General features: G+C 33.3%; 1 protein-coding gene across 2 annotated transcripts in view; it reads right to left on the bottom strand.

The window, feature by feature from the left end:
- Positions 1 to 24,698, bottom strand: part of LRRC7 (leucine rich repeat containing 7) — a 494,934-nt gene that overhangs the window by 89,667 nt on the left and 380,569 nt on the right. For both annotated transcript variants that reach the window (XM_069478066.1, XM_069478067.1), the window contains exons 11-16: positions 15,437 to 15,566; positions 14,075 to 14,190; positions 10,531 to 10,600; positions 8,215 to 8,314; positions 5,439 to 5,563; positions 2,575 to 2,823 (exon numbers count right to left, since the gene is read on the bottom strand). In XM_069478066.1, the coding sequence (XP_069334167.1) occupies positions 2,575 to 2,823; positions 5,439 to 5,563; positions 8,215 to 8,314; positions 10,531 to 10,600; positions 14,075 to 14,190; positions 15,437 to 15,566 (790 nt within the window). The remainder of the gene's footprint in view (positions 1 to 2,574; positions 2,824 to 5,438; positions 5,564 to 8,214; positions 8,315 to 10,530; positions 10,601 to 14,074; positions 14,191 to 15,436; positions 15,567 to 24,698) is intronic.

Genomic DNA, 24,698 nt, shown 5'->3' with positions numbered 1-24,698 from the left:
ATCTCTTCCAAAGTCTTATGAGGGGTCATAATAAGGTACTACATATTCCTTTCCTTAAAAAAGTCCCCTCCCCAAATTGTGGAAGCTTCAGGTCTCATAAAGCTTAGATTTGTTTCACTTAGAAAATAAATTTCTTGCTTCCCATTTAGTAGTCTACTAGCAAAACTTGCTGGACTTGGAGTCAGAAGATTTAAATTTAAGCCACAAATGTACTACCAACTAGCTACCAGCCACTAATCTTTCTGTCATTTCTATTCATATAACATGGAAATAATATCTTTCCCATGTAGTTGGGTTAATCTAGAGCTAAAATGAGAAAAATATGAAGGCTGGTCCTTTGAAAATTTGTAAGTACTATGCAGAGATTAGATACTATTTCTAATATCAGATTTTACTTACGTATTTTTAAAGTCTTGATTCCTTATGTAATCTAGATTACTGTGTATATGTCTAGCCATAATACCTGTAACTTGTCTGTAACTTTTTTCAGATTTTATGCAGCAACATCAGTTATCATTTATTCAGTATCTTCCACGTGCCAGGCACCATGCTCAATATTTTATGGGGATATTTAATTTATTATTATTTATATAATAATAGATATTATTAATCCTATGGGCTTAAATATAAATTAGTGTTTATATACTAAATGATTAATAAATTATAGAATTTATCATTAATTTATAACTAAATTTCATTTAAATTTCACAACCCGTTGCAACAGCTGTTCCCACTTTACAGAAAGAAAACTGGGGCTCAGACAGTGTAACTTGCCTAAGGTCACACAGCTAGTAGGTGCAATGCCTAGATTCAAACTTATGTCTCTTTTAACTTTAAGAATTATGTTACACAAGTGTTACTTATCTCAGAGATATTCCTTGGTAGAGGTGCAGCACATATTTGTATAATATTTGAGAAGAAATACTATACGTGTAAAATGTGAATTTTATTGAGTTAAATAACAAAATAATTTCAATGTTTTGAAAAATAAAGCTAAGTAATGCAATATTTTATAATTTCTTTTAAAATTATGTTTGTAAGCTCTGTACAAGCATATTTTATGCCATTTTACAGATTATTTTGCTTTCCTATCTTTCAAGTCCTGTATGCACTGCTTCAGAAATGAATAAATATGATCATAAACCCAGTTATGCTAATAGCTCAGTAATATCCAAATACAAAAGCAGTTTCTTTATATTTCTAAATATAGGCTATAAATATTCCCCTATTTTAACTGGAATTAAAAAAGATATAAATTCATTTATTATAAACATAGGTGGGAAATACATCAATTATATTCTTGCAAAAGTATTATGTTTATCACTCACTATAAAGTATTTGCTCATTTCACATATACATTTTATTAAAGTGCAATAGTTTTACTGAAATATTTTAATTTTGGAAAACATGTTTCACAACATTCTGTGTATTTATCTAAATACAGTGGAGTAAATGCAAATAGCAGCTGTAAGATATTGGAGACCCCCCAAAACTTAGCAATGAAGAAAGAATTACTTAATGATAATAGCTCGGGCATTTAGAAATGATATCTTGAATTCATACAGAACTATGTTTTTCAGATATTATAATATATTATATTCATATAATATATTATATTTCATATCATGATCAAATTCTAATTTGATTTGATTATAAATTCCAGTAAGAGAAATAATACTTAGTGCTTTGATCATTGATTTTTTGTTAATTATCTTATTCTAGGAATTAGTTGGAATGGTTTACCAAAAAAGGAAACTTATAGCAGGTTCAGTTAGGAAAATGCATTCTCATCTTGCCTTATATTGTAGAAAGAATATAAGACACCGAATAAGAATATAGTCCATTACATGTGGGTAGGAAAGTTTACAAAAAATGTAGTGTTCTTTCATGTTCCATTAAGACATGATTCCTTCCCCTGCCCCCCCATTAACCTCTTAAAAAACCTAATCCACTGAGATAAGGAAGCCCTATTTGCTACAACTCCCAGCCCAATCTTCTCTTACAGGAATTCATTTATCTGTGGTCTTCAAATTAAAGGAAATTGATGCTTTTCAACATTTGTCTATCTTTGCGCTCAAAGTCCGCTTTCAGCAAATCTCAATTTAAATCTCATGCTATTTTAAGAATCAAGTTTTGGCTATTTAATCTCTTCTACAATTGACATTATAAAAAATGTGCATATGTGTGGAGGGGACAATTTAGATTGTATCAATAGTGTTGTCAACATTCTGCCCGACTATTCGTATTCTCACACTTTAAAGAAAAAAATCTTTCAAAATAAAAAAAAAAATACAAATAAAAATGAAACACCCAACTCAAAAACCAAAACCATGCCAGATATCCCACCAATAGGCACCTCACAGTGATGTTCCCTCCCCTCTGACTCAGTCCTCCCCACCCCATTGCCAATGTCAATAAACAAAAAATTAAATTGGGATCAAACACTGGCAATTTGAAAGTTCCTGTGTGATCAACATTGCTCCCCCCAAATCATGCAGAATATACCCCATAAACCATTGTTCCAAGGTTGCCTGTACAAGGGGGGATTCTCCTACCCCAAACACCTAGGCCTACCTGTCTGCCACTTAGAGAGGGAAGAGTGGTGGATTGTGCTGCAACTGGCAATGGAGTACACATGCTCCTTTCCTGCTGGAGGCCAGTTATACAACCCCATGCCAGCTGTGGGTCATTCTGGGGGACGGGCATATCTTGGATCTGCTGATCACACCTGGCCCATGGTGTGCAGCAATCGCCAGACAGTCTGGCAGGTTGGAGAGTAATCCCACGCTGGCCCCTTTCCCAGGGGGCTTGGCAGGAGAGATCCTGTGGGAGAAGGAATCTCCATTTTCTGGGAGAAAGAGGAGCACTGTAGCAATACTTTCACTTTATCATTTTTCTACTCTCAATTTTTTTTCTTTCACTCTGGGTAATGCATTTAAAATAACCATCATAAAATTAGCTTTAAATCCATGTAATAAAACAGTACCAATATCATATGAAAGTGTCACAATTTCTCCACACAATGCAGCATTCATACTACACTATACACACTATAAGTAGGGCATTATACTCTAGTTCATTTGAAAGTTGATAGCATAGGTCAATGGTTCCTTTTTAAATTTCATGTAAATTAAAGGTAAAATGGTGCTAAATTGAATGTACATGTAATGAACCAGAAAAGTATGATTAATTTAGTGTAAAATTACAGTAATTCCATTCATCATACATCCATGATGATTTATTTAGAAGTTTGTTTGTGCTCTAATTTGTCCAATAGCCAACGGCATTGGAAATATTCAAATTAGTCAAAGTAGTTTGAGATTTTGGAAACATACGTTGTTTACCAATATATAAATAAACCAAATGTAAATAAACATAAAGAAAAAAAATTCTAAAGTATAATGAACCTACTCTGATTATAAAAAACCTGATCATATAACACACAAACAGGGCTTCTAAATAATAGTTTGTATTTACTATATTTTATGTTTTCATTGACACATATACCAGAGTATATTAAATGCACTCTTTTCTTCTTGGATCCTTTGAATATAGATATTTAGGAAGAAGCATGCAGTTTTTGACAGTTCAGTGAAATATAAAAATGAATCAGAGGTCCAGCATAGGGTGGACCTCATAGAATGCATCATCCATTGGTTCTGGATTTAACATATGAAATCCTTAAAAGAAGAACTGAAATGTTCTAGTGGTTTGTTTTTTTTACTTTTAGTTTAGCATTATTTTTTCCAGGAATTCACAAGTTAAAAAAATGTCTCTTTGGTGGTTAGATGTCACTAACCAACCATCCAGAAACATTTTTTAAAAACCCAAATCTTTTTTTTTTTTTTTTTTTTGTTGAGACAGAGTCTCACTTTGTTGCCCAGGCTAGAGTGAGTGCCGTGGCGTCAGCTTAGCTCACAGCAACCTCAGACTCCTCGGCTTAAGCGATCCTACTGCCTCAGCCTCCCGAGTAGCTGGGACTACAGGCATGCGCCACCATGCCCGGCTAATTTTTTCTATATAGATTTTTAGTTGTCCATATAATGTCTTTCTATTTTTAGTAGAGACGGGGTCTCGCTCAGGCTGGTATCGAACTCCTGACCTTGAGCAATCCACCCGCCTCGGCCTCCCAGAGTGCTAGGATTACAGGCGTGAGCCACCGCGCCCGGCCTAAAAACCCAAATCTTTAACAAAATTTTTAATCTGGATTTGGGAATCCATTTTGGGTTCTCCATAATGATATAGGTAGGTCTTGTCAGTAAGGGCTCAATTACCTTGTCTAATTCTAGTAAGGTTCTATACTGTATTGGCTTAAGTTTAGAAAATGTGGGAAGGAGAGGATGGAGAAGAGAACACATCACACAATATAGATTTATTAATAGGATGTAAATATAATTATTCAGATAATTAGTCACTAAGAGTGAGAGCTGTTAGTATCCATGATGGAAAAAGTGCACAGATAAAATTATAAAAACTAAATGAGAGATTCAAGATGTTGCCATGATGATAACATGAAACAGAAATTTTAAAATTCAGTCTTATTACTTGACTTAAATTAGTCCCAATAAAGGATTTTTAAAAATATGATTAGATATTCTCACTTATAAGTGGAAGCTAAACCATGGGTATGCATGGCCATATAGAGTGGAATAATAGACATTGGAGATTCCAAAAAGTGGGAGGCCGGGAGGGTAGATAGGGGATGAAAAATCAACTATTGGATACAATATACCCTATTCAGGTATTAGGTCCATCAAAAGCCCAGACTTCACTACTGCAAAATATACCCATGTAACAGAACTGCACTTGTACCCCTTAAAGCTATAAAAATAAAATAAAAATATGCTTTGAGGTAAAAAATATTTAAGTTATTTTCCCTAAGGAACATCACCTGCCATTAGGCACTCATCTCCTTTAAAATTTTTCCTCACATTTAAGGAAGCACATAAATTCTTCTCAAATATCCCAGGGACACAGAACCTTTCAGTGATTTTAATGCCAATGTAACATATTAATCAATTGACCCTTCCATAAATGTGTACTTTGGACTTATACAGTGTGCATGATGCCTTGTTCAGTGATTAAAAGAAAACCATTGCAGCGTGTCAAAGATGGACTAAGCTGCTTATGGGAGGTCCATCACCCAGATTTTTATTTATTTTTACTTCCTCTCAGCTTGAATCTCTCTCATTCTGTAGGATGGGGTGGCTTATCAAATTTGCTCATTCAGGTTTGGGACATAGTCTCATTCCGAAGCACACCAGTGCTTCTAGAACTACCAGGCTGCTGTAATGAAAGGTACCACCATGCGACTGGAAGATGTATGTGACCTTCTGGCAGTGGTCACTTAATTTGTTCCCAAATCTATTTGAATAATAACAACGGACAAACAAAAAGAATATAGAGGAGAAAGAAGCAACAAAAACTAAAAGGTTCACCTTAACTTTCCCAGCACTTTCATCATCATCTTTTTTGTCTTCAAATTCAAAGGCAACAGTCATGCGTTGTTGTCTCTGCTCTTCCCACAGTGTAGGATTAAAGCTGTCACTGTCCGACTGGAAATCTACAGTCAAATTCCAAAAGCATTATTGATTTTTTTTTTAACATAGAGTGTTACTATTAGAACTTAATATACTATGCAAAAAATGATAGATACTACAAAAGAATACAAAAATAAGAAAAAAGAAAGAAGCAAATAAAAGAAAGGAAGGAAGAAAGAAAGAAAGAGGAAAGAAGGAATAAAATTCTCTTGGTATTTATTACATTGTCTTTTGACATCTTAACTCAAATTCAGCTTTCCTAAGTATACATTAGTTACATATTGGGATTGGGAAATTTCCTAGTGTAGGGAATGGGTTCTCCATAGGATAACAACAGAGAGAGCTGGACTGAGCACTTTAAAGCATTATCTCTTTGAAGCCTCATAACAGCATAATGGTACTATTAATGTTATGCTTATTTTATTAATGAGCAAAGCATAACTGAATTTTAAGAGACTTGCTCAAAGTTATGCAGCTTCTCTGTAGCTAATGGCAGAATTCTATTCCATGTCTGAATAGAGCCTGTATTTGTACCCACAAAACCCTATCAGGATTTCTTTTTCTCTTTCTTTTTCTCTTTTTTTAGACAGAGTCTCTCATCTGTCACCCTGGTTCTGTCGCCCCAGCTAGAGTACAGCGGCATCATCATAGCTTACTGCAACCTCAAACTCCTGGGCTCAAGCAATCCTCCTGCCTCAGCCTCCTGAGTAGCTGGGACTACAGGTGTGTGCCATGGCACCTGGCTAATTTTTATATTTTTTGTAGAGATGGGGTCTCACTCTTGCTTAGGCTGGTCTCAAATTCCTGACCTCAAGTGATTCTCCCACCTCAGCCTCCCAAAGTCAGTCCCTCCCTCCCTCCCTCCCTTCCTTCCCTCTCTCTCTCTTCTTTTTTCCTTTTTCTTTCCTTCTAGACAAGGTCTTGCTCTATCGCCCAGGCTGGAGTGGAGTGGCACAATTATAGCTTACTGCATAACATTGATTTTGCAGTAAAGTATCTAAGATTGAAACTTTTTTGGGTATGTGTGGGGTGGGGCAATGAAGGAGAGATCCTTGTTTTTATGGTAGAGAATGAGGAAAATTTAGTCTTTAACATTAAGGTTTCAATTAGCTTAAATGTGTCTCTAACAGGGAAAATGTTTTATAAATCCTTAATTTACATGAAAATGTTGGCTAATGATAATATCTTCTTTGCATTATTATTGCAAAGATCACCTTAAAATGCAATAAAAGTACTACTTAGTTTAGGCTAAATTCCTTAACAAAGGAGGCCTTATCATATATTTCTTTGTTTGTTGAAGGGATTCTGAAAATTTATTACCCTCCTGCCTGAAAAACCAAAGGGTGATTTACTTGAAGTTCAAGAAAACTTTTCAATTACCAACTTTTCTTTCCTCAAAGGAAAAAAATAAACCCCACCTAGGCTAATTCCTTAACATTGCACCTTACCTAAGTAAGCTTACCTCACACCCTGGGACAAATTATGGATTTTATCTGTAAGTCTAGATCTCAGAAATGACCAGTGAATATGAAACACTTTTCATTTTTCCCCACATCCTTTTAAAATTAAATATTTTGATACTCTAGGGCTACTAAAATGAAAATGTAAGTGAAGCTACATGAATAAAACATAATCTTTACTTAAGACTTTTCTTATATGATATGTAAACATGGTGGGTTTTCTTTCATAAATTCAAGCGATCAACTTTATTAAGGTCTAAAAAATACATAGCAAAATAATTTTTCCTTTTTCTACTTCTATAAGTCAAAATTTGAAGAAAATATTCTAAAATAACTCTAAATGGTTCGCTTACATTTGGAAGTCAAAGACTAAAGCCATTTATTATAATTATCCTTAAAAATAAAAAATACGTAAGAAAATGGTTTCTTTTACAAGTTGTTCTCATTCAAGCAGATGGGGCGGATTTTATCCATGGCTGGATGAAAGCGGTTTACTCTTCTAAGAATTACTGTTACTCTACAACTGTAGAAAATGTACATGTCGACCAGTGGTGGCTTGAAGTAAGGAGCCTTTTCCAAGTTTCAAATATTAATAGTAAACGGCAAATTTCTTTTAAAATTTTTATGAATAATGTGATCATGGGATAGAAGATTTAATTATTCAAAAAGGTTTTAGTTGCTGAAATAGTTTAGGGAAACTCAGCTTGAAAAAAAAAAAGAATGGTCATTATTTGCAAGCCATCTTTTTATAGTTGACTGAGAACATGAGTCAACTATAATTTGAGTCCTGAAGTCACTGGGCTAAATGTTTAAATTGTGTTCAAGCAATAAGTGAATACAGAAAATGAAGCAGCTCATTGAATCCTCCTTGGATCTGACTGCTCTTAGCTTGTTTCGGTTAGCTGGGTCCCACATATGGTTAACAAGTCCTGTGACTTGCAATCCACAAAGAGGAGTTGCTCCTAAAGGGCAACATTATTTTCCTAGAAGATACAAAGAGGAAAAATTTTGTTTTGGAATTTTACTTGAAATATTTTGGCATACAAAATAAGACTTATGCTTAGAGCAAATCCCCAAATGATATTTGTGTATCGTGTAATTATCTTTACAGGCTTGTCCATGAGCTTGTACTCCTGGCCAGAGATCAGAATAAAATTAGTCTTTTCTATCCATTATCATTATAAGTAGAGAAGAAATTTCTTCTGACAATTTACCTTCATCACCACGAGGTTGCTGGGGAAACATGTAGTTAGTCAATACTCTTTGCTTTGTTTCTGGATGGGCTTCAGTTTGTAAAGGGATAAGGGCTTTGGACTGGAAGCAAAGAACACATAAATTAGATTAATAAAATTGCAAATATGAAGAATATTTACTTTATATAAGATAACAGTCAATAGTCTGGCCTCACACAGATGAATGAACAATGGAAAGAAAAGTGAAAAAAAAAAAAGAAATAAATAAAAGTATAACATGAAATAAGACTATTGCTGAGGAATATTTTCAAATTCTAAGATTTTCATAATGAAGTTTTCTTCTTCTTCAATATACTCTTCTACAAAACTTACCAAAACCTATTCAACTGAACAATGTCAGTTTTAATCCTGAAGAGACCAAAATGTGTTAAATTGTTTCAACTAAGTAAGCTTTTGATATAGTGCTATGTGCCTATTCATTTTCATGAACTGTTGCCCTAGAAAGACAAATGCAATTCACTAGTAAATTCATGCTACATAAGATCATCCATGGATTTAATTAGGCTAAAAAGCATTCATTTATTTCTAATATACATATATATATATATATATATATATATTTTGAGACAAGGTCTCGCTCTGCTGTCTGGACTAGAGTGCAGTGGCATCATCACAGCTCACTGCAATCTCAAACTCCCAGGCTCAAGCCTCAGCCTCCTGAGTAGCTGGGATTACAGGTGTGTGCCAGCATGCCCGGCTGTTTTGTATTTTTTGTAGAGTCGGGGTTTTGCTATGGTGCTCAGGCTGATCTTGAACTCCTGGTCTCAAGTGATCCTCCTGCCTCAGCCTACCCAAGTGCTGGGATTACAGGTGTGAGCCACTGTGCCCAGCCTTCTAAGAGATATTTTTATAATCAAAGATAGGATCCATATTACAGATAAGCAACTGTACTTGTATCTGATATGTTACAATATATTTACTTATAGTCATATTTCATTCTCTTTTATCAATTTGATTTCAGAAATACTATTTTTGAAAGTTTTTTTAGAACTCTGATATTATATGCCAGAAATATATTGGAAATATATCACACTAAAATATGCTTATTTCATGACATTTATTAATAGGAGTAAAGCACAAAGGGGATTTGGGATACCAGTTTGTCTCATGAAACTCAGTCAGAAACACATTAAATTAGTGTTCCAAACAAAAGTTAAATGATACAATCACTGTTCTGTTCATTCTCCCACAAGAATAATAAATCATGATATTAGGGGGTGTTTTTTCATAATGCAAGATTGTAGAATAGACTGTTCCATTAACACAGTTCACATTAATTCCAGAAATGATTTATTTATAACAATATATTAATGCCTTGAAAAATCTATAGTTTATTGATAAGATTTGAATTTGAATGAAAATCTAATTTTTTACTCAGTAGATGGAAGCAAAAGCTCTAATGACTACAGGAATGCAAACATTATTCTTACATTTACATTTTATATTTTGTAGAGGTTATTTTTAATTTTTCACAAAAGTAGACCAATAGCTAGAAGTATGAAGAATTCATTTACTGATAATGCTATTTTATGCTTAAAAAATAATGATAAACTGAATTCAAGATGGATTGTTTTCATTTGGCCATTCATATTTTAGAATAGGTGCTTCAAAGTTTTAGGATCACATGAAAAAAGAGGACTAATAAACTATATCAAAATTGTCTATCGCCAGTTTTTCTGGTGGCAAATCAGATATCTTCAATTGTTTCTTGTTATTTTCCAGTTAATAAAATTATTCATTAACACTCAATTGCTAACTCAGTTATAATCCATTTCCAGAGTATAAAGAATCATATCAAAAAATTTTACAGAAAATACTAGTAGTTGCAAATTTCTTGAATAAAGCTTTTGAATTAAGTTGATTATAATTAAAAGCATGAGAAGAAAAAGGAACAGAAGATAATTCCCTCTTGTGGGGATTGTGGTAAATGGTTTCTTTTTCTTTACCTTCAGAGATATAATTAAATTACATCCTCTAAGGACATACGTGTACCACCTAGAGCCAAAAGGCTATAAAATGATCATTTTGTGTACTAGATCTTTGATAGTCAAGTAGATGTTAAATAGACATATTTAAGGAAGATAGGGATTATAGTACTGTTTTGTATATAGCAATGTCTGAATTGCTATCTCTACAAAAATCTCTCCTCTAGAGAATAAAGAACCTACATTTTGTAGTGATTGTCAAAGTTATCTATTAGAAATAAGTTAGTAATTCAAAGTTTCAATTACAGTTCATCTTAATAAACAAAGTAAATCAGGTAATAAAAGTTTTTACCTGATTGTCAGAAAGCCATAAAGCTGCAAGCTCTTTAAGTTTGGTAAATGAGAATGGTAAATTCTTCAATCTGCAAAAATAAGAAAATTGTAATAGCATGGGTGAAGATGGATAAGGTTCATTTCTAAGAAGAATTACTTAAAATACTCTAACTTGTTGATTTCATTCTTCTCTACAATCCTTTCTCCCTTGAGCAGCCTGAACAATATTTAAAAAATGAAAAACCTTCTATTAGCAACCCTTCAAATACTTCCCATTGTAAAATTATTAACATGCATTGTTAAAGCTTAAAAGTTTCCTAAAAACTCCTCCAGAAGTTTCTTCTGAAACTCTATTCCTACCTCATCAGCATCACTGGTTCTCTGTCAGCCTCCCCTTTCCGCTGGGATACCCTTTCTCCCTTACTTCACTTTACTGCACTTGAATAAACCCCACATATCGTTTCATTCTCAGCCTAAATGCCATTTTTGCAAAAAGGCTTTCCTTGACTCTTTATTTAAATTACTTTCCTCGGTCTAGTATCAAAGCACCTTGTATTTTCCTTCCGGAATATATTACAGTTTTTAATGATATATTTATTTTTGTGATTATTTTCTTAGTCTGGAGGACTCCACGAGGGCAAGGGGACATATCTGTCTTACTACTAAAGAAATTTACAGCCCCCAATGTTATGTTGCCTTTCAGAAAGTGTGTTCTTTTGTTCTTGCACCCTTTGTATATCGTGTAGTAAATGTTGAAAGAGGAAATCTTTAGAAACAGCCCTTTCAAGATATGTGAAGTTTGACATCAGCCTTGGTATTCAATCCAAATTATGTATTTAGCTTTGGCTTCAGCCTTTGGAAGGCCAACCTGCCAAATACCTACTTTAACATATTATCTGAATCCCTGAAATTGTGCACGATCAACAAATTGTGAACACATAAGTTACTATCACAGCTCATGAGCAAAGTGAGCAGTGCAAACAAGGCATGCCGATGAGATTTATTGCTAACTTCTGGATGTTCACTTTTGAATACAGGTAAACATTGTAGATATAATTTGGAATAAAAATTTCAAGTCTTTAATGTGTTGTAATTCTATTAACCAATTGAGGAATACATTTATTTTGATAATGGAATAAAATTACAATATTTAATAAGTATTGTGGAAGCAGTTAATTTAAATGCAAAACCAGTTAGACTTTCAAATAATTTAATAAATATGAAAAGAGATTGACAACCAATACAAAAAGATTGGGCATTAGATAACTTTAGGATGAATATAATTAACTTTCTGTGATAATAAATATTTGTGAAACATAAGACTACAAAGAATAACAGATATTAAATTATATCACAATTTTTAATAGAATTATTTGTTATACTATCATTCATAACTTTAACCCAAATTACCCCAAAATGTTGTTTCTAATTTGAAATTCACTTAAGCTAGAAATTACGAAGTAAGGTCTTATTGGGGAAATTTTTCACCTCATATGGGGACAAATTAAAAGCAGAATGTTAATTCTGCTGCATTAAAATTACATGAGGGGAAAACTCTCCAGAGTCATGTACGACCATGTCCATGATGTCATTATCAATCCATTCGCAATGGTAGAATATGAAGAAAGAAACTGCTAGGGAAGGATAAGTTTCCCTCATTTTTTCTTGCTCTTTTGTGGAAAGTGAGCCTCTATTTAGTATCACAAATGTGCACTACAGTGGCCACAGGAGCAATCTTGTAGCTGACAGGGCAGAGGAATCATTGTTCCTAACTATAATGTCAAACTTTAAAAATCTATCACATTTTAAATATTAAATTGTTATAATCATTACTTTTGGATAATATTTCTTATTTAATCTTTTCTCCAAGCAGTTCATTCTCTGATGGCAATATTTAATTTTGGTCTCAGCTTTAGCTGAATATTGACTTTTACCTCTAGTTGGTTCACTGATTGATTTGTTAACCTAAAAATATTAATTTGGTTCCATAGCATGTTCCAGTCACTCTACTAGGACATAACTTAAGCTTGTATTTCTGGCCTGATGAAGCATTTTAAATCTCTGGTATTGTGAGCTCCTCAATGTCTTATTCTTACATTTTGCCCTAGGACCTAGCAGCATGTCTGGCCCATGGAAGGTACTCAACGTCTGCAGCATTGTTGAATAAGTAACTCCTAAGTATTGATAGAACTTCTAACTATGGGTCATTTGTAATATTTGATAAATATATTTTCTACATAATTGTGCATATTATTAATGAATAAAATTAAAGCAGACCAAGAATTTAGGAAAGTCTTCTGTAGCTCATCATAAAAACCCTCTCCCAGGTAACAGTTTCACTGGGGACTTGTAATTGAATCCAATAGGAATCCATCTTTCTGTGATATCTCCATGACCATATTTCCTAATCTTATTTATAAAAATATAATTAGTGACTAACAAAAATGTCTTGATGAAAGTCAGAGACAACAGTCAATGCATTTTCCTCATTTTCAGTCTGTTAACCCAGTCAGAAAGGAAACAAGGTTGGTTTAAAAGACTTACTCTCAATGCCTAAAGCTTTGGTGCTTCCTTATCATTCTGATTTTATAAATAAAATTCCAAACCTTTTAAAAATGTTCTATTTTTTGAAATTCACATTATTTTTTTCACAAATAAACTAAGAAACAAATGAGAACTCCCATGTTTATCCTGAAACTTTCATAATCTGAGCATCTTATTGTTCCGTAAAAGCTCATCTTTGACTGTTTCATTGCAGGGTTTCTTGTTCCTCATATTATCACTTGTCTGACTGAAACTTATTGAAAACATAGAGTTTGTGCATTGTATTCTATAATTACTTTATCTACTTAGCAGTACTGTCGAGTCAATATTTATTTTTATTCTTTTTTTGAGAGTAATTAACTTTTATAAAGAAGATTGAAGCAAAGATGAATTGAAAAGTTTCCTTTTTCTTTTTACTCATCTACCAGTATAACACCTTCGTTAGAAGAGGAGTACGTATACTTTCTTTGTTCTTAGTTCTCTGAATATGACTAAATAGTCCTTTCATTGTCCTTACCATAATGTTCAAACTTTAAGAAGTTTGAGCATTAACTTACTAGCAATATTCTCATCAGTACTCTGGTGGAGTTGAAAATGCACATGTTGCCCAGTTAATTTGCTGGCGATGGAAATGTAACCATGAAAACATATGTGTGCATACATACACATATATATTTTTATTAATATATGTAATATATTTTTATTATAATTATTTTCCATGTCCTCATATTATTATGCTTTCTGCATATGAGAGAGTTTGGGGATGTAAATTTGGTTGATTTATATTTATATAATTTTAATATATGACATAATATATGATTTTAATTTAATCAAATGAACACAATTTAAAAATACTTGGTTTAAAAAATAATTTAGCTTCTGCCATTTCCTAAATAAAATATAGATATTTGCTTTCTATATACTTCATAAGACAGCAAATATGTTCAATATTATAGATAAAAACCTCATAATTTTCTTTCAGTAAATAACTAATGTGTTTGTGAAATGTGCAAAGATACCTGTTGTCACTCAAATTTAAGACTCTTAGTTTCTGCATCTGTCCAATTTCTTCAGGAAGAAATTCCAGTTTATTGGAGCGTAGAGACATAACTGTTACATTCTTACAACTTCCAATCTATAGGTAACAAAAGAAAATAAGTAAAGAATCACAGTGTAATACTATTTTTACATTAGTTTTTCTAATTTATAAAGCAATTTAGTTAAGTGACAGATTTCCTTATCACTTTTAACTTTCTCTTAGGATATGTTTTGGTTTTTTATAATCTTGGTTTTTAGAATACATGTATATATTATAATATTCTTTTAAATGTTAAGGCAATTTATACCTAATATTGTTTTACATAGTAAAAATAAATTTTCTTTGTTATTTTATTATTAAAATAGTTATTAACATCATTGTTTTCATAAATCACAATTTTGTTTATCAAATGAATACTAATATATCTGTGTTTATAATGGAAGATCATATGTACTCAAAAAAGAAAATATTATTGACATTTTCTTGGCACAGTTTTATTGCACATTACGGTGGTATTTGTCATTTTTATTTATAACTTTTGGCTCTAAAATAATGATGTATTGATTATTCTTCCATCATTATGAAAGTGTTTAGTAGACAATGTTAAATTGAAAATATACTTCATACTTTTTTCTTGACATTAGCAAATAAAATCCCATTTAGAGATAAAATTAACAGAATCTCTTGGTGGATCCTGAAGTTAAAATAATATTGTAATGCCATATGATACCTTAATAAAGATATGCACATTAAAAAAAGCTTGCCTCAAAAATAGAAATCTAATTACCCCAAAATGTTATTTACAACTGTTCTTAAAAGAAAAATATATAAATTAAATGATTTAAAATGGTATTCCTTAGCATTGATTAGCTTACAATATTTTATTACTTTTCTTTGCATGCAGTGTTTAAGTCAAATACATTTTCTGGATCAAATATGAGAACTTGTCACTTGTCATTTAAAATAGAATGATTAACAAATACATATGCAGATAATTCCTATATATATTCACAGTTCAACTCATGAATCTACACTGCTATTGCACCTGTTAAGATTATATTTCAAAACAGATTCATTAAAAGATAGCACAACAAAGTGACTATAATCAACAATAAGTTAGGGTATACTTTAAAATAACTAAAAGAGTGGAATTAGAATGTCCCTAACACAAAGAAATGATAAATGCCTGAGGTGTTGGATACTCCAATTATTCTGATTTGATTAACTCACATTGTAAGCCTGTATCAAAACATCACATGTACCTTATACAGATATACAACTCTTATGTACTCATAATAATTTTTTAAAAAGTTAATTAGTAGAAAACAAGTTTATTCCTCACTTCTCTGGGTAATTCTGGAAGGAAATTCTCATCGACTGCTAATGTACGAAGACTATGAAGGTAGCCAATAGTAGAAGGCAGCGACTCCAGTTCATTACAGCTACAGTCAAATTCTTCTAATAAAGATAAACTGAAAAGTTAAATACATTAGTTAGACATTTTAAAAGGTGAGATGGCAAACAAATTTTTCAAAAAATCCCCATATCCAAAATTCACTAAACGAAAGTTATTCATGTGGTAATAGCATATTATATAAATTATCAGTCAGTCATATTTTTCCCATCAAATAAGTGGTTTAACTTGGTAAAATAATTATAGTTTACTTTTTCCCTTTCTAAATTCACCTGTCACTTAGCCACTGAGAATGACAGAAGGATTTTTTGTTTGTTTACAATTTTGGTGTCCTTTGTAGCCAGATGTTCAGAATGTATATCCGTGAGGAGGTAGAAGGGTGGAGAGGGCAGGTCCAAGGGAGGATTGAGGGGAAAAACAATAAAAACAAAAACAGTGATGAAATGCTAGGTATTTTACTAAGGATTTTAGGGATTAAAGGAAAAAAAATAATCTCTTCTTTATAAAAACTCTTTAAGATACCTACCATTTTAAAGCTCATTTTACAGATAAGGAAAATGAGGCTTAAAGAGGCTACATAACCTGCTCAAGGCCAGACAAAGTAGCAAAGCTGGAACTCGGTGCAGACCCCAGGGCTTCACTATATTCTCCTGCCTCTCAGCTTAGCATCTGCAGCAGAGGCCATGGACAGGTCTCATTTCTGCCTGCAGATGTGTTTTGTGTGGTATTTTAAAAAGCATTTCATTATCTAAGCATTTAAAATTTTACATAGTGACTCAGATTTTTGGTGCCTTGAGGATGGTCTGCATTATGGAAAGGGTGGAATGAGTTCCCAATTCTGTGTCCAGTTAGGCAAATCCAGTACCATTATGCATGGGTCAGGGAAAAAACCCGAATGCAATCAGGACCAGCCTGACTGAGCAGGGTCACTCAAGGTTCCTCACCTTAACAGGTTCAGCAGGTTAGAACCAGTTGCGGTGAAAAACAGCATTCAATTTTGAATAACAGCTCTTAGGAAAGTGCTGCTTACTGTGAAAAAATTTTCTTTTATATAGACAAGTCATATAACTTCTCTCTAAGCCCCAGATTCTTTATGTTTGTAACGAGGATACTAATAATTCCTGCCTCATGCAGTTGCTCTGACTATTTCATGAAATGTAGGTAAAAAGCTTAGCACAATACCTGTCATAAAATACATGCTCGGTAAATTTTTTCTCTTATTATTAGTGAACCTGGTTAAATTTGTTTCTAAATCGTTTTATTTTTTTATGAAGTTTTATCTCTGTAATTGTACATATTGAAAGTAAAAACAAGTTGCAAAGAAAGTGTAAAATACTTTAAAACACTGTTTCCCAAACTTCAGCGTGCATACCAGTCCCCAGGAGAACTTGCTAAAATGCAGATTCTGATTCAGCTGTTTGGGGCAGGGCTGCAAAGCCCAGACCTTGCCTTTGTAACCAGCTCCTAGATAATTAGATGCTGCTTGTCCAGGGACCAACGTTGAGTTTCAAGCCTTTAAATAACTCTTCCAAATTTTTCAAGAGTAACATTTAGACACATACAACAGACATGTCAATAATAGTTAAAATACACAGAAACATTATAAGAATTGTACTGAGGTCACATAGGTATCAGAATGATGACTCTACTGGGAAAAACAATGTTTGAAATCAAAGGACAGACAGTACTGACCTCATTTTATAACAGTATTCTCTATACTGTTTTCTAGTTTGGTCTTCCTGAGTTGCTCTTGGTTGGGAAGTTATAATTATACCATTAACTCTCAATTATCTAGCTAATAGTGAAGAAGGATTGTGAATATGTTACATAAATAATCTATAATGTCACTTTAATATCATTTATGACCACAAGATATCATTAAATCTCCTATTAATGTAGATTCTAATAAGCACAAAAATAAATGGTTTTAAATTTCATCTTCTTAATTTTTAATTCTCAGCAGGAGTAATATAATTCAGTGGAAAATATTCAGACAGGCTTGGGCTCCAATTCTACTGTGACCATTTAATAGCTAGGTGTCCTTTATCTACTATTAACCCCTGTTTTCTCATCTATAAAATTGGCTGATAATATCTAACATATAGAGTTTCAATAAGAATTAAGTATAAGCTAACCCCCTGGTACAGATATGGCACTCCATTAAAGTGATCTGTTATGAGGTACAGAGTACCCTAAAAAAACCAAATCTTGAAAATTCTGTTTCTGAAACATGTAAAAGTTATCCTGTAATACTTCCTTGTTAAAATGATTTTATTTTATGAAACAATCACATATACTGGAGTAAGCACTATAATTAATATTTGTGCACAACCCATAAATGGTCACAATCTTAAAATTCTGGGCCAGGGAGTGGAGGAGGAATTAGACAGTGAAGGAGGGTGGCTCTTAAATGAGTATGATTGCTGGTTTTGTACTTCAACTGAAATCTTATATAAACATCAATGAAATTCCATTTGATAATTTCTTTATCAAATTTCTTTGTACTTTTCTCCATAACTGTGTGTGTGTGTGTGTGTGTGTGTGTGTGTGTCTATGTGTGGATACCTCTATCACTTTGGGAAATAGATTAAATTTTTTTAATTTTGTGTTTTAAATTGCTCTAAAGTCCTCTGACTTGACAATCAAATACCATGATTGTAAACAGTTTATTCTTGAGGACTCTGCCAAAAAGCATGGAAACAATTTCAAATACCTCATTTCCTAAGAGTAGACGTTATAAGTTTAAAATTTGTATGTTATGGATGGAATGTTTTTATGTTTTCCCCCCTCAAAAATTCATATGTTGGAACTGTTAACTCCCAATGTGATGGTATTTGGAAATGGGGCCTTTGAGAGGTAATTAGGGTTGGATAAAGTCAGAAGGGTGGGGCCTTCATGATGGGATTAGTGTAGTAAGAAGAGACACCAGAAATCTCACTCTCTCTCACTCTCCCCATGTGCAAAGAAGAGGTCATGAGAATAGACAGCAACATGGTAGCTGCCTACAAGCCAAGAAAAGAGGCCTCAGAATAGAACCTACCTTGCTGGTGCCTTGGTCTTGGACTCCCTCCCCGGCCTCCAGAACAAAAATAAACTTCCATCTTGTCACCCAGTTTGATATTTTGTTATGGTAGCCTCAGCAGACTAAGATACAGTATTATTATCACATTTGCAAATAAGTATAAAACATTTTTATTTTTAAGAATTAGACGTTTTAGTCATGTTATATCACTGGATCCACACATGGATGAACATAAGCAGTGGCCACTAAATAAATGTCTTTTTGATTTTTACTCTTAATAACTGTTATAATTTATTGAAGGCTATTTAGCACTAAGTCTCACAACAACCTCAGACAAGTATTATTATTTCCATTTTACAGATGGGAAAACTATGGCTCTGAGATATGAAGTGACTTGCCCAAGGGCAGTTAGTTAATGGGTGGAGAAGCCAGGATTGAAACTGAAGTCTAGTTCCAAGGCTTGAAACCATTCCCCTGGGCCATACCTCCTAGGTGCAATGAAGGAGATTAGAAATGTTCAAGGGATGGTCCCAGCCCTCAAGGAGCCTTTGTTATAGTTGGAAAGACATGGTAAAATAACCAAAAAGTTAAATGATAATACAAAAGATAAACAAGAGACTGATATAAGAACTGGGGAAAAAAATAAACAAGTTAGCAGCGTTTCCCTAACTTGTATGCAAGAGTTCCCCAAACTTATGTGTTCATGAAACTTGTCTTGATGTCATATCTATTAATGACTTTGGGCAAGTCAGAGCTACACTACCCCTCAGGAGTCTGAATCTCTTAGAAAAGAAGGGATTTATTTAACTTTGCGTAAGGACTTAGATTTTCTGATTTCTAATCCAGCAGTCTTCCTGCTAGACCATGGTTGATGAAGGAATGACTTTTTAAACACACATTCAGATTTCCAAGGTTTCTTTGCTTTTATCCAAGACTACAAAGCTAAGAAAGAGCAGGCTTCTCTTCTTGTGGAAGTTCCTTTGTATTTAGAATGATGGGGCCCATTAAATTACTAAATACGAAGAGTCACTTACAAAATGTGTGACTTGACTATCACATATATTGAGAGGCATCTATATATAGTTCAATTAACAGCTGGGCATTGAAATCTGGTAACTTCTCTCAGCCTCAGTTTCTGTATCTGTTAATGGGGAGATAATACTTATAAAATGGTGCTAATGAGGACTTTAAGAGAATGCTTGTAAGAAAAAGCAACAATATGGTATCTAGAACACTCTGAGTACAAAAAAAATCACTCATTATTATTTCTATTTGACGTTCAACTCTTAGAGCTGCTGAAACTCCTAGGCACATATTAAGGTTCAGCAATAAAGACAATTAATTTTACAAGTCATTTGGCACAAAAATCATGGAATCTATTTCAACTGTGAAAAATGTTGAAAAATGAATTCTTTCAGCAGTTTTAAAGATAATTTAAAGTATTGAAATATTCCATGAGCAGAATAAGAATATTTTGGGTCACTGTAGCTGGTCTTAACATTTTTAGAATTTCAATGCCAGTTAAAGGTAGAATATTTCATAACAAATATGTTATTTGACAATTTATAAAAAACTTTCTGTATATGACCTGGGGTGTCATTTAACAGGATCATAATCAAATTTCATCTCTAGCCCTTGAACCAGCAACTTTGAGTTCACTAAAGTAAGCAAAGTCATAATATTACTGCTTTTCAGTTTTAACACAGATTGCTTAAGGTACATAGTGAAACTTTAGTCTATTTTTTATTTCCATACATGTAAATACAAAACATTTGTGTACACATGGCTATCTTGAAGTGAGAACATAAGTTAGATAATAGTCATCATAATTTTGTTATCCAAACCGTGGAATGATATAGAGCAAAAATTCTCAAACTTTTTGGTCTTAGGGCCCTTTCATACTCTTAAAAATCACTAATAGCCCCAGAGAAATTTTGCTTATATAGGTTATATCTATTGGTATCTACCATACTATAAATTAAAACAGGAATTTGAAAAATAATTATTTATTCATTTGTTCTTAAATAATAAACCCATTACATGTTAATGTAACATATTTTTATAAAAAATAACCATATTTTCCAAAACAAAAATCTTTAGTGAGAAGAGTGACATTGTTTTATTTACCATATACCCACTAGTGCTTTTTTTAACCTATTTTTTTATTAGTCTATTCCTCCAACACTTCATTTGTATTTTTCCTGAAACAAGAATCAAGGGAAGATAATAGCACTAAAAATGGACATAAGTGAGGTTTTATGATGGAATTTTTAACCTTTATACCTCTAACCCAGTAATCAACCTTTGAATTAAATAGACTCATTTATCTTTGATAATTTTTTTCATACTTTTAAGAGAATTGTCAATTTTTAAAAATTAAAATGAAAAGAAAACTAAGTATATGACTAACCTAGCATCCATATTTACTTGCATAATTTCCCCATTTTTCACTTTGTCTTTTCACTCTGAGTCAAGGCATTTAGTGGAAAAGTCAGGGCATAAGAGTTTTAAATTTGAAGCATACTCATTACAAATATCATTAATGTTTGATAGTCTCATTGTATTACTGAAGAACACTGATTAATCTAAAACTATATAGGAATCAAAACCAAGGATAAATTAGGATCTAGTGTTTATAATTTTTAGAAACTTTATACAATTTTAGGGGTGGGATACAAAAGCTATCTTAATTGAAGTGTGGCATTTACCTGACAATAAAAGAATGAGATGGTTTGTAAAATAAACGCGTGTAAACTGTAAAAAGTGTCATGAAGGAAACAAAACAGGAGCAGGGACAGAGAAAACTCTCTGGTGGTCAACTGGTGGAAGGGCATTGGGGGAAGCCTTCACTGTGGAGAAGATATTTAAATCTAGACCTAGAGCCTGTTACTCACAGTGTTGTGAACCTGCATTATTGACATCACCTAGAAGCTTGTGAAAGATGCAGAACCTCAGGCCCCTTGGATCCCAGACCTAGTGGATCAGAATCTGCCTTTTGAACAAGGTTCTCAGGTAATTTGAGTGCACATTGAGGTTTAAGAATGTTGGCCTACATGACATGAAGTAGTCAGTCTTATGAAGAGAGGAGAAAGAATATTTCTGGTAAAGGTAAACAACAAGTAAGAAATCTCTGAGACAGGAAAAAGCCTGGCCTATCAGAGGTGCAGGAGAAAGCTCAGTATGGCTGAAGCCTAGTAAATAAGATGAGTGATAGGATTATTGAATGATAGATGTTATTATAGTCACATGTTGCCTTCTGAGAAATATATTGTCAGGCACTTTCATCATTGTGAGAACATGGTGGAGGCCACTTACACAAACCTAGATGGTACAGCAGCCTGCTACACACCTAGGCTATATGATAGCCTGTTGCTCCCAGGCCATAAAACTGGGCAGTGTGTTACTGCACTGAAACTGGAGGCAATTGTAACACAATGGTAAGTATTTGTGTATCTAAATACATCTAAACATGGAAAAGGTATAGTAAAAGTACAGTACAAAAATCTTACAGGACCACTGTCATATATGTGGCTCATCATTGACCGAAATGGTATGTGGCACATGACTGTACTACCACCATCGGCAGGCCTGTATAAACTGTTTACAATAACATTTTTTAACTATACAACATTATTATTTTTGGTTCTATTCTGGCTATGTTTTCCCAGTACTTAGCAGAAAAGCACTACAGCAAAGATGTGTAGACATTTGTGTTCTAGGAACGCAAGTAGAGTGGGAACAGAAAATACTTCCTTACTCTGAAGCTGTTTTGGGGGTAGAGAGAAAGTCCCAGAATATAGTATCTGAAAGTCTGTGGTCCCAGACTTTCAGATACTATATTCCTCAAGTAGTTACATCCCTACTTTAGGTGATTTTTAGAAAATGTTTCTCTAAGATGTTCATCCCAAATTTCTTCTGCCTTTTCTCCTGTGAATTAGAGTTCCACATCTGTCATTATGTTGGCCACCCTCTTGTCAATCCCATTATAGGTGATGCTCAGAACTGGCAGAGACAGAAGTCTCAGGGAACACCTAAGCTATTAGTACCTATTGATTTTGAGTGGATGCCTCTGTTTGCACAACTAATGCTTCAGTGGCTTTCTGGACAGTTCCATTATGATATTGGCTGATCTTGATTATGGTCAATCAAAGTGGTGATTTCCTCCCACTCTCACATGAATCTCCATTAAGTTCTATTGGGTCTTTCAGTGAAGCCCCCACCCTGTCCAGCTCTGTCACCCGATATAAGTATTTCTTCTGGCTTTGTGGCATCTGAGAATTTAATAGCAATGAGCAGCTTTAACAGAAGGCTCATTACTCTGCCTTCTCAGGGTTCACAGATGCTCTAATTCCTGGTCACTCACCCTGCTTTTCTGGAATAAGTCTTTTTGTCTGAGCAACTGAATGCTGTTGACAGCCAACCTATGTTTCTAAATCTGTTCCTTTGGAACACAGTAGTGAAAAAGCTTGTATCGGGTCACTATTTGAACAGTTGAGCTTTCTCCACTTTTATAATTCAACTATCAGGAAGATTTCTAGGGACATGAGTAAATGCTGATGGTAATGTTAGAACCAAGACTGACTTGACGTTACAGTGTGTGCACAGAGTCAGACTGCAATGCCCGAAAACCACCAGTCTATTGACAAAATCTAGTTCTCAGCACAACCAAAGTCAGGGCTCCACTTCCTATAGAAAAAGTAACTTTTCTATGTCCATATTTAGGTTATCAAACCTCTTTAATTTATCTTCAAAGAGCTAGGGTAATTACTTTTATAAGAAATGTCAACATAAGTGGCAAAATACCAATCATGACCTCAGTAGGGATGAATGAAGTTGAATTCAGTTTCCCCTGAGTATTGACCTAAAGAAGAAAGATTAGTGCCTGAGAATATAATTAGATAGCAAGAGTTTTTAAAAAGCATCAGACTGATAAAGGCAATTACTTTTGTGTATCCCCAAAGGAAGTAAAGTTCTCTCTATTGTATACTGGACAAAATGGAAGTAGCTATAGAGAGAAACATACTGTGTGGTGTGGGTATTAAATTATAAAAAATGGTATGGTTAAGCTTCTACTACTTTGTACAGTCAGAACATTTGAAGTTGAATTTTGTTGAATTGTTCCACTCTTTAAAAGTGGAACTTTGCCCAACAGTGGTTACTTGCTGACTTGGCAGGAGTTGGGGGGAAAGCGGGTTGAGGATGGGGGAGAGATGAGGGACATGTTCCCCATCTTGATTGCAGTGGTAATGGCTTCAAGGTTTTTACCTATGCCCAAACTTATCAAATAGTGGACTTTAAATATGTGAGTTTGTTGTATGTCAGTTATATCTAGCAAAGCTGTTTAGAAAAAAAAAAAAATGAAACTTTCCCCTCCTGAGTATACCCAAATTTGCTAAATTAAGAATTTATATAATTTTTCACACCGAGATATGGAACAAGACCCTGAAAAATTGGCCTTACATAATTTTAGAATGAAGACAGATTATATCGATTTCTCACTTTACACAGATTGTAAAGAAAAATGTTTTAGGGAAACATTGATGATACATATTCTTAAAGAACTCTAAACCAAATAGCAATGGCAATACAAAATTAGAAATAAATTGCTATCAAATAAATTGTGTATATTTCATCTTAGAAGGCAATGTTGGACTTTTATCTTGAAGTTTTAAAAAATGTTAGCTAAAGCAGATGCTTTTCTCTTTAACTTCTATAAATACATTAAGCTCCTATACATACATTAAGCTTCTATAAATATCAAGTATTACTAATAGTATAATAGTAGATGTACATACTGCAGGGCTTTATAAAAATTGGTTTGATTTTGCAGAAATATTCAAGTGAATTTAGAGCGGCTACTCTGTCAAAAACATCAAATTAATAATATCTGAAAAATATCAGCAAGAATATAATTGAAGGTCTGGTTAATCATTTTGCTTGTGAAAGATTTGTGGTTAAATATTTCTCATGATATTATATGGATGTCAATGCAATGTTCAGATATAAAATTAAATATATATAGATACAGATAAATAAAATATGGTCAAAAATAAGTTGACAGATAACCAAAATTATTGGTATCTTTAGGAGAAAATGTTTTCAAGTAGAAAACTCAATACATCCTTTTATTTCTGGCTTTGGAGAGGCTGACTGGTAAGAAATGTTGGT

Source organism: Eulemur rufifrons, chromosome 8 (assembly GCF_041146395.1).
Source record: "Eulemur rufifrons isolate Redbay chromosome 8, OSU_ERuf_1, whole genome shotgun sequence".
Taxonomy (NCBI): Eukaryota; Metazoa; Chordata; class Mammalia; order Primates; family Lemuridae; genus Eulemur; species Eulemur rufifrons.
This window is presented reverse-complemented; position numbering and strand designations above follow the sequence as displayed.